This window comes from Colletotrichum aenigma (genome assembly GCF_013390185.1).
Source record: "Colletotrichum aenigma strain Cg56 chromosome Unknown KSG_Cg56_contig09, whole genome shotgun sequence".
In the NCBI taxonomy this organism is placed as follows: Eukaryota; Fungi; Ascomycota; class Sordariomycetes; order Glomerellales; family Glomerellaceae; genus Colletotrichum; species Colletotrichum aenigma.
This window is the reverse complement of record NW_023500915.1, coordinates 489210-502557: the sequence shown is the minus strand read 5'-3', so window position 1 is coordinate 502557 and position 13348 is coordinate 489210. Positions and strand designations below refer to the sequence as shown.

Genomic DNA, 13348 nt, shown 5'->3' with positions numbered 1-13348 from the left:
GCTGCAAGGGCTTGTCGCAGCGGACACCAGAAGCTGAGCTCAGGTCCCGGTGTACGTATCTGACGTACCTATCTTACAGTTACAGGTTACCTCAGACCAACGCGACTTGCCCTACTGCCGTCTTGACAACACCACACTCCGAACTATATCTCCCATCTTCAATCCCAGGGAAAAGTCTGCCTGCGGTCCGTCGATTTGGTTCGTTACACTTGATTCGCTTTCGAATTGGCCGAAATATCAATGGATCCGCCCCAGCCGCCAACCGCAGCACCATCCAGCGATGCTGCGGCCGTCGCTGATGCGCCTGCACATGCGCCAAAGACTGCGCGCAGTGAGAGCTTCTCTTCGCAAAAGTCGAGCGACTCCCAGACCGCTGCTGAGTGCGTTCCTACCATCTACCTCGCGTATCAAAACCTTGAAAACTGATCATAATTCATAGGTTCATCCGAGACCAAATGCAGCTGGAGGCTGATGCGCGCGAAGCGCTCCCATACGTATGTCACGTCACTCAACCCGTAGCTGGGAAGCAGCATGCCTAACTATATCTGCCTACAGAGCATCGAGAACTGCACCAAGATTTTGGGCTCGCTTCGACAGAGCGTTTTCGCCTGCCTTACTTGCAATCCTCCTCCGGCCAACCCGAAGGATTCCTATAACCCTGCTGGCGTCTGTTACGCCTGCTCTGTCCAATGCCACGGCGAACATACTCTCGTTGAAATCTTCACAAAGAGGGACTTCACTTGCGATTGCGGTACGACGCGATACCCTGCGACCAGCCCGTGTAGCCTGCGAGTCAACCCTACGACAAATACTAAAGGTGGAGTGCACTCTGAAGAGCCGGCCGCAAACAACAAGTACAACCAGAACTTTAGGAACAGATTCTGTGCATGCGAGTGCGACTACGATCCCTTTCAGCAGAAAGGCACCATGTTTCAGTGCCTAGGCCTGGGCACGGCTGAGACTGGTGGCTGTGGTGAGGACTGGTACCATCCCGGATGTCTAGTCGGTATGGGACCCGAATGGTTTGAGGGCATGAAGAAAGACACAAAAACCAAAATCGACGGAGGCGATCGTGAGAAGCCAGCATTGCCCACAATCTCCGAAGACGCGGAGCCTCAGCCAGCGACACAGGCAGCTGCACCTGGTAATGGGGAGGAAGAAGAGGAAGACGATGACGACGATGTGCCGATGCCGCCCGGTTTCCCTGGAGAGGATGATTTCGAAGCTTTCCTCTGCTACAAATGCGTCAACGCCAACCCGTGGATCAAGAAGTATGCTGGGGCCAAGGGCTTCCTGCCCGCCGTCTTCTCGCGCCAGATGGCTCAAGAGAAGGTTCAAGAGGAGAAGCTTGAAGACGACAAAGTTCAAGACGACAAGGCTCCAGATGCGGTAACGCAAGAGGCATCCAAGAAACGCAAGGCTGATGATGACGGCTCCGAATCTGATGTTAAGCGACTGAAGAGCGACCCTAAGGACACAGACGGCCAGCCCGACAATGCCGAGCCTGACGTTAAGGAAGAAGCCAGCAAAACAACCACTGCTTGCAAGTGGGAAGCGTTGCCCTCGCCACCTGCAGAGGAGTTCTCGCTCTTCCTGAAGGAGGATTTCCGTGACCATCTCTGCAAGTGTTCGTCGTGCTACCCCAAGCTGGACCCGCATCCTCAGCTTCTTGAAGAGGAAGAGACTTACGAGCCACCCCTGTCCGATGATGGCAATTCAGAGCACGGCGGTTCTACCAATGGCAGTGGAAGTCTTCTCGAGCGTGGCGAGAGCGCCCTGCGTAATGTAGATCGGGTTCGGGCCATTGAGGGCGTCATGGCCTACAACCACCTCAAGGATCAGCTTAAGCCGTTCTTCCAGAAGTTTGCTGAGAGCGGTCAGGCCATCGGCGCGGAAGACATCAAGTCCTACTTCGCTAAACTCAGGGGCGATGAGCAGGCCATCAAAGACGCAGGGGAGGCCGCCAATGGATCGAAGGATGATGATGATGGCCACCGACGTGAGCAAAGCGGTTACTGAACCGACAACTTCCTTCCTGGTAACAACACTATTGCATAGTCTTGAGCCCAGGCTTGTATAATATGGAATTCAGGGGGGGGGCATTTATCTGAACGAGGAGTTACTGCGAGGCATGACGCACGTTAATTTGACGGTAGCTCTGGCGCGGGCTTTAGTTGAGGCTTGGGATCCTTCCGGCTCCTGGTACACAAGACAATGAACTGGAGATGTACTCAGATGACCAAGCGCGCCGCATCACCAGTCGTGGGACTCTGTGAACCATGAACGTCTTGATGCTCGCGGCATTCCTTGACCACATGAATTACCAAATCACTCACCTACCGACACCTGTCTTCCACGGGCGACAATGTCTAATCAGGCCATGCTGGCTATCATACGAACAATGACGTGTTGACCAGAAGGTATCTATCCATTGAGTACATTGAACGTCTCATCCACAACTGCGCCATGCGCGCAAGCAGAAGTATGGACCTTAAATTGAGTTCAGTCAAACTCATCCAGGTGTTTGAGAAGGACCATGAACGCACAACCCAAATGAGCAAAGGCTGATCATCAGACACTGTTATTATCGCAAAGCCCCCAAGCTCAAGCCTATAAACCTTGGCAAGCCATGCGCCCCAAGATACCGAATGGAAGCTGCGACAGGATGATATGACGTTCATCATGGCTTATGTATTATAATAAGAAGCAGATGAGTATTTGTCCTTTGTCTCAGGGCACAAGAAATATAAAGGCAACAAGCGTGGGATATAGGCTTGCGTCTCTGGCTGCATATCGGTCAATCACATCAAGTGGCCACAACATGGTTGACGAAGCTGTGACTGGTAGTGGCCATCACGGTCTCGCTCCTTCCATATATTGTCTAGATAAGCCGTCCGCCTATCTTGACCAATACTCGGAAGAGGTTCTTTGAGGCCAGACCTGCCTTGCCGGAACCTTACGTGGCCCGCGTGAGTCCTCGACAAGTATTGCCTTATCTGTGATTCGTTGGGCAAGGTAATCTACGACGCGAAGAATGATCACGCGCACCTTTCTCTATCGGGATGCCCGCAGCTTCCCCAGAGGTTCCCCTCAAAAGCCACGATGTTTGTAGCAATCAGGTCGTGTTTATAAACTCAGCCGACATCCTCGTTGAACCTCTGTTCCCTTAATCTCTCTTTCACGTTTTCGATCGTTCATATCCCCGTTCTGTGCCCAACGATCATTATTGAACCTCACAACAAAACGTTATTGTTTTATCCCACCGAGTCGCCGGGTTTCCTCCCATCGCTCGTCTCATCCACCATATCATCAGAAGAGCCATGTCCTTCAATGACCCAGTATCGCCCTTGAAAAAGACGGCCAGCAACCTCGATAATGTCACCCACGCCACTCGTACGACAAGCGGAGATGCCACCAATGCGCCCATTACCGCGGAGGGCGAGAAGTTGGAGCGAAACATTACCATTCGGCAGATGGTCTTCATAGCTCTTGGCGGCTCAATTGGAGCTGGTCTATTCGTGGGTTCCGGTGCTGCTCTAAGCTCTGGCGGTCCTCTGAACTTGGTTCTCAATTTTGCCCTTGTCGGCCTCGGCGTTGGCTGTACAATGGGCTGTCTCGGCGAGCTTGCAGGTGAGTTGAACGCTTCCCATTCTCCATCCTCTATACTGACGAGAAGCCACAGCTTCCTATCCTGTCGCTGGCGCATTCTACGACTACTCAAGGCGCATGATATCAGAGCCGTGGGGCTTTGCCATGGGGTGGAACTTCGTCTTCAACTGGCTCATTGTTTTCCCGTTTGAGCTCACTACGATCGCGGCTCAGATCAAGTACTGGGTTCCAGACTTGCGACCAGCCTATGTGATCACGCCGATTCTCTTTGCCCTGACGGGCTCGTCTTTTCTCGGATCTCGTTGGTTTGGCGAACTCGAGCATGCTTTCGGCATCGGTAAGGCACTCGCTATTGCCGTCTTTATCTTTGCAGCTATCTTCATCATTGCCGGCGCGGTGCCAACGGATCCTCGGTAAGCAGAAGTTTTCACGAGTTCAGGCCAACGGATGTTAACAAATTCTAGACACGGAACCGGAGCCGAGTATTGGGTCAACCCTGGTGCCGTGAAGAATGGCGTGGCTGGATTCTTCTTGGTCTTCCGCACTGCTGGCATGTCGTACGGAGGTACCGAACTTCTTGGACTGACGGCAGCCGAGTGCAAAAACCCGCAAAAGGCCTTACCACTGGCGACCAAGATTGTGTTTGCAAGGATCTTCTTTTTCTATATTGTCGCTCTTCTTCTCCTTGGTTTCGTGGTCCCTTCCAACGACCCAAATTTAGCCTCCACCGGTCATGGTGCCAAGTACAGCCCGTTCACGTTGGCTGCCCAGCTCGCCAACGTCAAACATCTTCCCGACTTTTTCAATGTTCTCATCGTCGTTGCATTGATATCAATGGCGAATGCTAGCATATTCGCCGCCAGTCGAGCCTTCCAAGCTCTCTGCGAGAAGGGAATGGGCCCCAAATGGGGTGCCAAAGTCAAGTGGGGTGTGCCGGTGTATGCCTTCTTGGTAACATTCTTAGTCGGCCTGCTCGCCTTCGTCAACCTGGCCGAGGGCGGTGAAGCTATCTTCGACTGGCTGCTTAGTCTGTCGGGAGCCAGCAACTACTACACTTGGGCCTCGATTTGCTTCAGCCACATTCGCTTCCGCAGAGCATGGGCGGCCCAGGGCCACGACAAGGCCACCCTCTTGTGGCGAACACCTTTCGGTACCTGGGGGGCTTGGGTTGGCCTGCTTGTTTGCATCCTCGGTCTTCTGGCGAACGTCATTACCGCTGCGATGCCCGTCGGCGGCAAATACTCAGCCCAAGCCATTGTCCGCGACAACATTGGCACCGTCATTCCTCCGTTCCTTTACTTTGGATACCGCTTCTACCAGCGCTTTATCCAGAAGGCCGAGAAGCCATTGCTCATTCCTCTGGAGGAGGTAGATTTGCGATACGGCCTTCGCCTTACTGCTGATAGGTCTGGCGCGGATCTAGAGCAGCCGACGCGTGTCGAAGTAGTCGAGAAGTGACATTGTTTGCGAGTGGGATTTAGAAGACCATTTAGTTGTTCGCGATTGGGGTACCGGGGTTTGACAGTCTTAAGTGTTCCCGCAGGGAAACCAAACGGAGTTTTCGTTTTGTGCAGCAGTACTGGTATAAACAGACTTTGGTGCATAATTATCACAAAGACGGTTCATTCATTCCATAGTATTCGTGACAATGACCGCCAGGTGCATCGTAATGCATGACAAACGTGACTTGAGGTATAATGCGACCGCTCACCCTTGAGCGTTCCAGCTTCCCAGACCCAATCCCCAACGCCGTTTACTTTTTATTTGGAATAATTCATTGGCCCTGGTGTCGACAAAGCATTTCAAAAGATTCACCAAACCTCCTCAGTCTCATTGACCAGAAGAGCCTGTGCTTGAAGTCGCGCTCGAGGGCCGCGGCGGGGGCACTGGCATGCCCATGGGAACTCCCAGATCTCTCTGCATCGGTACACCGCCCATCATGCTTGACTCGGGGGACTGGGGTTGTGAGTACTCGTCACCCATCTGCTGGCTTCCGGCGAGCTGTTCTTGGGCAGCCCTCTGCTCCAACTCCTTTAGACGCTCCTTCTCGGCGGAGTCAATGAGATCGTCGTCGTCACTCCAGCAAGGATCCTCATCGCCGACCTCAGGCATGGCCATCCGTTTCCAAAATCGCAGCTCCTGGCGCGCGGCAACATCCTCAACGCGCCGATCCCACCTAGTCTCGTCCTCATCGTACTTGCGGCGGAACGTGCGCAGCAGCTCGTTGGCCTTGCCGGCGCGCTCTTGCATCTCCCAGATCTGCTCCCGCAACCTGCTGTTTTCAGCGCGTGCTTCGGCGAGCTGGGAGCGGTAGGATCGGTGCCACGCGGCAACGTCGGTGACGTGCTTCGCCTTGTATTCGTGGAATTGCTTGAGCATCGCGGCGAGTACAGTGGCGTATTGTGCGAGGAGGGTGGCATTGGCGTCTCGGCTGTACTTGGCCTTTTCGAGTGATTCGGACAGGATAGATATCAGCGTATCGAGGTTCTGTTCTTGAGCTGCGAGCGTTCAAGTCAGCATCTTTGCGGAGCCCGTGGCCTGGGGAGAGCAAGCCCCTGGGTGTTCGTGCGTACCGTTGATGTCGTCGGCGGCATTGTGAATCAGATCATCGTTGTTTACGCCTTGAGTCCTTGCGCGGCTGCGTACCCTGCCGAGACCAGAGACAATATCCTCAGTCACGCGACGGTTCTCCGCGAGCTGCCGACTCAGCTCCTCGACCATGCCGTAGATGTAGTTCAGCTCGGCCTGCTGACCTGCCGGGGTGGGCACGCCGCCCATGCCGGCAGGCATGTTGCCGCCGTTCATTCCGTTCATGAGGACGAGCTGCTGGTATTGTGCGTGGGCGAGGGCTTGCTGGGCGGGTGTGAGGGGGCTCGGTGCGGCGTAAGATGGATTTGGCGGCGCCGGGTGGTACTGTGGTTGGGGCTGCTGTTGCTGTTGCTGGCGCGAGATAGCGAATTGGAGCTGCTGCTGCTGATGTTGCTGTTGCTGCTGGGTTTGGTACTGCTGCTGACTGAAATGTTGGGCAGCTGGACTAGACGCGTTGGAGATCGGGTTGAGGGGGAGATCGCCAGTGGTTGATGGAGGAGCGGGAAAGTTCATGGCCTTCAGTCTGGTGGTCGCAACTGGCAGGCAGCTGTGAGGTGTTCCGGACGTGAGCCGGGGACAAGAAGCGCTGGACTGGCCTTTGGAGGTGGAGCTTGTCTGAGGTGGGTGAAGCGCTCGTTCGTGGAAGGTACCTTAATTACTCTAGAGATCCGTGCCGTTTTGGGTTTGGAGGTGTGGAGGGCGAAGGGGGTGTGTTGCTGCAGGACACGCTTTTTGGATGTGATATCGCTGTATCCGTGCGGGTGCTTAGGGAGGAGCGGCTAAACCAATGTGCAGCCGCATCTGTGCATAAATCCTGCTTTCGAGCTTGCATAAATTGGTTGATGCAACAACGACTGCACCTCTCGGCCAACAATGATACGGCATCTGGAAACAGTGGTGGACAAAGATAAAACTGGGAAGGAATCGATAACACAAACGAGATGATACTATAACAAGAGTTCGGCTTCTCCAATTCCCAGTCCTCATAGCCTTCCCTCCTTCCCTCCTTCACTCCATCTCTCCAATCTAACCGTAGCCAAGCTTCTGCCCGCCTTATTCACTTCTTCTGCAGGTGACTGTTGAGGATTGACGCCTTGGGCGTTTCCTCGCCCATTTCGACATCTTCATCCTCATCCTCGTCGTGGTTCTCTCCCGGGGCAGTCGCGACGGCATACTGCGAAAGAATCTCCCGCTCACGAGCAACATCTCTTCCGTAGAGGGAGTTAGTTCTGTCAAACTCTCCTCGGCCTCTCTTGGTAGGCGTTTGAGGAAGCTCGGCGCCGTGTGCAAAGACGAAAGTGTCCATAGGACGAACCCCAGCCTGCTCGGGTGGGCGCTGGGAGACTTTGAGGTTTCCCAATTGGCGACGGAGAGGGCGGAGGGAAGGCGAATCATCCTCCATTTCCATGGGATCGTGAACGAACAGCTGATTTCCGGGGGCTGACATGGCAGGAGGAGCGGTCTTGACTGATTGGGGTCGGTCGGGAACACGCCCACCTTCGATGGACTTTCCTGCCTTGCGCGGAGTGACGACCGGGGTGTCGGTTTGGCGCCATTCGGGGTTTGAGGGCATCTTGTTCTTCATGCCGAGAGCAAGATAGTGCTTCGGGCTCGGTTCGAAGTCGAGAATAAGACCAGCGCCTGGACTTCCTTCGTCGCCTTCCAAACCAGATCGAGTCATCACAGGGTTGTGGAGTCGAAGGGCTTTCGAAGTTCGAGGGGTTTCGCTGCCCGGCTGAGTACGCGTAGCCTTGTGAGTCGACTGGTCACCAAAAGCACCACGCGTGGTAGGGGTGCCGAAGACGTCGGCGTCTTCATGAACGAATCCCTTAGGGACCCAGGTGTTGTTGTGGCTGCCTCGATGGAAAACTTCAGGGTTATTGTTGTTGGTGTTGCCGGCGCGGCCCTTGCGGGAGACGGGCTTGAGGATGCGGCGGCCAGTGACGGTGCAATTAGTGCTGCTCTGCGAATTGAAGTCTGCGGCAGAGTCGCTGTCCGAGAATGGCGACGAGCCATACTGCTGACGAGTCTCTGCAGCAATTATATCCTCTACGTTGTCATCTTCCGCCGTCTTCGCCATCTGAGCGCCGGCGGGCCACAGATTCCGACAGACTCCATCGCCACCATCGGTGCCGTCGGTGCTCATCTTGGTAGGAATTTTTGCCGGTATCTGGGAAGCTCAACTGGGATTTAATTAGCATAGAGGGACCTCTCATCTTGAAGGTAGCTTACCTCTGGGAAAAGGGGGTTCCAAGGAGACGAAGGGCTTTGACACAAGTACAAGGCTCAACTTCTGGGGTTTCAAAAGCTGCCTGTGTGCTGGTGGCTTTTCTTGGCCAGATTGTGAACAAGAGGCAGAGAGATTGGTGAGATGAAGCACGCAGAGATTGTTCTTCAGCTATGTTTCGGAGGAGCTCCTGCTGTCCAAGATATTCTGGTGCCATCTTGAGGTTGCGGGCGCTTCCCGGTCCAAGCTCACTGGCACCAAGAGTTGATTATGTCGTCGGGTGAGTGCCTTCACGATCCATGGATATCGAGAAGGGTGGTGCTTGGTTCAGCACGGAACATTCTCTACTAAAGGCAGTGACTGGATTCTCAGTGAGACCCCATATCGTCAAGTGAGTCTGGAGATCTAAGAAGCCCTCAACTCCAGCTAGATAGCTTCAAAAGGTGGTTACCTTGTGACAGGAACCATCAAGTGTTGCTGTCCAAGTTCTCATTTAAGGCTGCGAGTGACCTACCAAATCTACAATGAGGAGTGACCATAGGTTCAGAGAGCAACTACTACTACAGCGCTTTCATTGATGACTAGCATGTTGGAGTCAAAGTAGTCTTTGACTTGGGAGGCACTTTCATTGGGCTTTTCGAATCATGGAATAGAGTGGAATAGAGGCAAGTTGCTTCCAAAGGTTTCGGTAAACTATTTTCAACAATGGTATTTGTCTCGAAGGACTCAAAGCGAGCGCGAATCGAAGGTCATGAACTGCTATCTTGTCTCAGCAACCACCAAGCCGAGCACCCTCGGTGATGTCAATATGAATGTCTCTAGTAATTAATCAGGCTGGTCAGTCATTGACAGGCGCCAGATCCGTCTGCAGCTGGGTTTTCATCCACTCTAACCCTTCTGAGCCTCAACCAAATGTGGATGCAGATGATCCTCCCGACAGTTTGGCCGGCGCGAACCCTCACTCGGCCGGTCACCGCATGGGTGGTTGTCCGGGGTGTAGCTAGGACATGACCACAGTCACTAACACGTCTACGATCCAGAACTTTTGGAGGCCAAAATATAAGCTTGCGGAGTCTCCGCCCTCTGAGCCGGGGCGATTTGAAGGTCACCGGCTCTGTTGCGGATGCGGGGTGATGCGGGGCAGTCGAGCTGTTGTCGTCGTCTCAGTGGTGTCCCCCGCCATCCGGTCAAGCCACCAGTCGGGCCGTTGGCTGCACCCGAACCGGGCCAAGGATCCAGGCCCCCCGGGAAAGAAATAAACGAAACGAAACACTGCTTTTTCTCCGCTTGACATCGCCAATGGCAGCTCATCTTGCCCCCTCCACCTCCCCCCTGCTGCTTGGAACCACACTCAGTCTTCCCCGCCCCCAGCTATCCATCCCATCGGCCATTGCCATCTCCAACTTCTCCCGGTTTACGCATGCTATCTACGCGATGCACACTGCAGCTCATCGTCACGCTTGCTGATTTCTCCTAGGCTCGGAATTCGAGTGCGGGGAAAGATGCGAAAGCTGGCGGCCGGTCTTGAAATCTGACGGCACACGGCCCTACCTCGCTCCATTACTCGCTCACACCACTTGTCAATTAGACATTTTCACCAATTAACCTTAGTCCCCTGAATGCTAGCCCAACCTCCAGGGAGTCCTGGCCACCACAGATGAAGGTCCGGATGACGTTTTATGCGCCTGCCCCATGCTGCCACAAGCTAATTGCGGCTTTCATTAGCGGGCATGTCCGTACGATGGAAAAGTGGTGAGGTAGCTTTGCGTCTACCCTGCAGTACGAGCTCTCGGGATGAACGGTTGGAAAGAGCTTTCTACCTCCCCAGCGGGGTTCACTTACCTTCCCTGCCGATGTAACTTCACCTAGAGCGATCTGCAAGCAACCACGAGTATAAAAGTTACCTTCCAGCCGGGTTCGCGTGTCCTCTCACTTCTCAAGCCAAGCTCGCCAGCACCTTCGGAGCCCGAGATTCACCATGGCGAGACACCTCTCCATCTTTGCGCTGCTGACCACGGCAGTCTCAGCGGCTGTGATCCGACGAGACTACCCGAGCGACGATGCACTTGCGGAATGTCCCGGCTATCAGGCTTCGAATGTCCAGACATCTTCCAACGGCCTGACTGCCCAGCTTTCCCTCGCTGGAGAGCCGTGCGACGCCTACGGAACCGACCTGAAGGATCTGACACTGACTGTCGAATACCAGACTGGTAAGATAAAAGACAGCTCGTAACAGCCCCAGCCTTTGTCCGAGAGTGCCTAACAGACTTTCCAGATACTCGCCTGCACGTCAAGATCCAGGATGCCAACAACACGGTGTATCAGGTGCCCGAGTCGGTGTTTCCCCGTCCCAGTGGCCCTGGGGTTGATGCGGCGCAGTCCAAGCTGCACTTCAACTACACGGAGAACCCCTTCGCCTTTTCGGTCAGCAGAACCGACACTGGCGAGGTCCTGTTCGACACTTCTGGCGCCAACATCGTTTTCGAGAGTCAATACCTTCGTCTGAGAACAAAGCTGCCCGACAATCCCAACCTATATGGCCTGGGCGAGCACTCAGACCCTTTCCGGTTGAACACGACAGATTATATCCGCACTCTCTGGTCTCAAGACTCCTACGGCATTCCATCAGGCGCAAACCTGTACGGAAATCATCCCGTCTACTATGAGCATCGCAAGACTGGCACACACGGAGTCTTCTTTCTCAACTCCAATGGCATGGATGTCTTCATCAACAAGACGGAAGAGTCCGGACAATACCTTCAGTACAACACTCTCGGTGGAGTCCTCGACTTCTACTTCGTTGCCGGACCCTCTCCTGTCGAAGTGACACAGCAATACGCCCAAGTTGCTGGGCTCCCTGCTATGATGCCATACTGGGGTTTCGGATTCCACCAATGTCGTTACGGCTACCGGGATGTTTTCGATGTCGCCGAGGTTGTTCACAACTACAGTGTAGCCGAGATCCCCTTGGAGACAATGTGGACTGACATTGATTACATGGATCGACGCAGGTAAGTCACACTTGAAAAGAGATTACCCCGGTGTTGCTGACTTTCGAACCAGGGTCTTCTCTCTGGACCCCGACCGTTACCCTCTCGAAAAGATGCGACAGCTTGTCGACAAACTGCACGAGAATGATCAACACTATATTGTTATGGTAGATCCTGCCGTGGCCTACCAACAATATGAGCCGATGCTCCGAGGTATCGAGGACAACATCTGGCTGTTGCGCAGCAATGGTTCAGTCTGGATCGGCGTCGTCTGGCCAGGTGTATCTGTTTTCCCCGATTGGTTCTCCGAGAACATTACCAAGTACTGGAACAACGAGTTCGCCACATTCTTCTCAGCCGAGAGCGGCGTCGATATCGATGCTCTCTGGATCGACATGAATGAGCCGTCCAACTTCCCATGCTACTTCCCCTGCGACGACCCGTACGCATCTGCCGTTGGCTTCCCACCAGACCCGCCACCAGTCAGAGAAAACCCCCGTCCCTTGCCTGGCTGGCCGTGCGACTTCCAGCCACCGGGAACCACCAACTGCTCGAGTCAATCCAAGCGCTCAGATTTGGCCCAGAATGTATCACCAAGAACCTTGCCCTTCAGCGAGAAGTTCGAAAACCTCATTCTTGCCGAGCGACAAGAATCCGGTGACCAGAAAGGTCTGCCAGGAAGAGATCTCTTGTTCCCCAAGTATGCCATTCACAACAAGGCGGCATGGGATACAGAGTCAAACGCGGCTGCCGGCGGCATTTCGAACAAGACGGTCAATACAGACGTGATTCACCAGAACGGTCTGACAATGTATGACACTCACAACCTTTATGGGTCCATGATGTCGTCAGCCTCTCGCGTCGCCATGGAGGCTCGTCGCCCCGGCCTCCGTCCCCTCATTATCACTCGTTCTACCTTTGCCGGTGCCGGTGCTCATGTTGGGCATTGGCTAGGTGACAACCTGTCCAACTGGTCTCTTTACCGGATCTCCATCTCCCAGCTCCTTCAGTTCGCCTCTGTTTACCAGGTACCCATGGTAGGCTCTGATGCTTGCGGATTCGGTGACAACACCAACGAGCAGCTATGCGCTCGTTGGGCTGCTCTGGCCGCTTTCTCAACCTTCTACCGCAACCACAATTCTCTTGACAGCATCTCTCAAGAATTCTACCTCTGGGACAGTGTCGCTGAGAGCGCCAGGAGAGCAATCTCTATCCGTTACCGCCTGCTCGACTACATCTACACGGCCGTTTACCAGCAGACAATCGATGGCACCCCGGTCATCAACCCTGTCTTTTATCTGTACCCTCAGGATGAGAAGTCGTTTGGACTGGATCTTCAGTACTTCTACGGCGATTCGATCCTGGTAGCACCCGTCACGGAGGAAAATTCCACGTCTGTTGATGTCTACTTCCCCGACGACGCATTCTACGACTGGTACACTCATGAGACCATCCAGGGCAAGGGCGAAGTCGTCTCTTTGACTGAGCAGAACTACACCACAATCCCGCTCTTCATCCGCGGCGGCTCCGTGCTGCCCCTGCGCGCCAATAGTGCCATGACGACCACTAAGCTCAGGGAAGAGAACTTCGAGCTTCTCATTGCCGTAAATAGGAATGGAACTGCCAAGGGCCAGCTGTATCTCGACGATGGCGTCAGCTTGGAGCAGTCTGGTATCACCCACGTCACATTCGATTACAAGGACGGCAAAGTTGCGGTTGATGGCGGGTTCGGCTACAGCACGCCGCTCAAGGTGTCCAAGATCACCTTCTTGGGTGGCGGACAGCAGAATGGAAAGAGGCGGGAGTCCATCATGACAATCGCAGTTGATAAGCCCTTAACCGGGCCGTTCGTGATTGAGATCAACTAGACCGATGTTCGGGTCTTAAATGGTGTACATCACCCTTTCCTAATGCACATACATAATTACGAAGA

At 54.2% G+C, this 13348-nt stretch overlaps 5 protein-coding genes across 5 annotated transcripts; 3 read left to right on the top strand and 2 right to left on the bottom strand.

Moving 5' to 3' along the window:
- Window positions 1-240: 240 nt before the first annotated feature.
- On the top strand, window positions 241-2019 carry mlo2 (the record flags this gene model as incomplete). Its single annotated transcript, XM_037328115.1, has 3 exons — window positions 241-380; window positions 440-494; window positions 556-2019. The coding sequence occupies 3 exons, from the start codon at window positions 241-243 to the stop codon at window positions 2017-2019; spliced, it is 1659 nt and encodes a 552-aa protein (XP_037172986.1).
- Window positions 2020-3320: 1301 nt separating this feature from the next.
- On the top strand, window positions 3321-5067 carry CGCA056_v012870 (putative amino-acid permease; the record flags this gene model as incomplete). Its single annotated transcript, XM_037328114.1, has 3 exons — window positions 3321-3630; window positions 3683-4022; window positions 4074-5067. 3 exons carry the CDS (start codon window positions 3321-3323, stop codon window positions 5065-5067), a joined length of 1644 nt encoding a protein of 547 aa, XP_037173583.1.
- Window positions 5068-5439: 372 nt separating this feature from the next.
- Window positions 5440-6711, bottom strand: CGCA056_v012869 (uncharacterized protein; the record flags this gene model as incomplete). Its single annotated transcript, XM_037328113.1, has 2 exons — window positions 5440-6107; window positions 6183-6711. 2 exons carry the CDS (start codon window positions 6709-6711, stop codon window positions 5440-5442), a joined length of 1197 nt encoding a protein of 398 aa, XP_037173481.1.
- Window positions 6712-7255: 544 nt separating this feature from the next.
- On the bottom strand, window positions 7256-8344 carry CGCA056_v012868 (uncharacterized protein; the record flags this gene model as incomplete). The annotated part of the gene is made up of 1 exon (XM_037328112.1): window positions 7256-8344. The coding sequence occupies one exon, from the start codon at window positions 8342-8344 to the stop codon at window positions 7256-7258; it is 1089 nt and encodes a 362-aa protein (XP_037173480.1).
- Window positions 8345-10403: 2059 nt separating this feature from the next.
- On the top strand, window positions 10404-13283 carry agdC (putative alpha/beta-glucosidase agdC; the record flags this gene model as incomplete). The annotated part of the gene is made up of 3 exons (XM_037328111.1): window positions 10404-10635; window positions 10701-11436; window positions 11489-13283. 3 exons carry the CDS (start codon window positions 10404-10406, stop codon window positions 13281-13283), a joined length of 2763 nt encoding a protein of 920 aa, XP_037173252.1.
- Window positions 13284-13348: the final 65 nt, after the last annotated feature.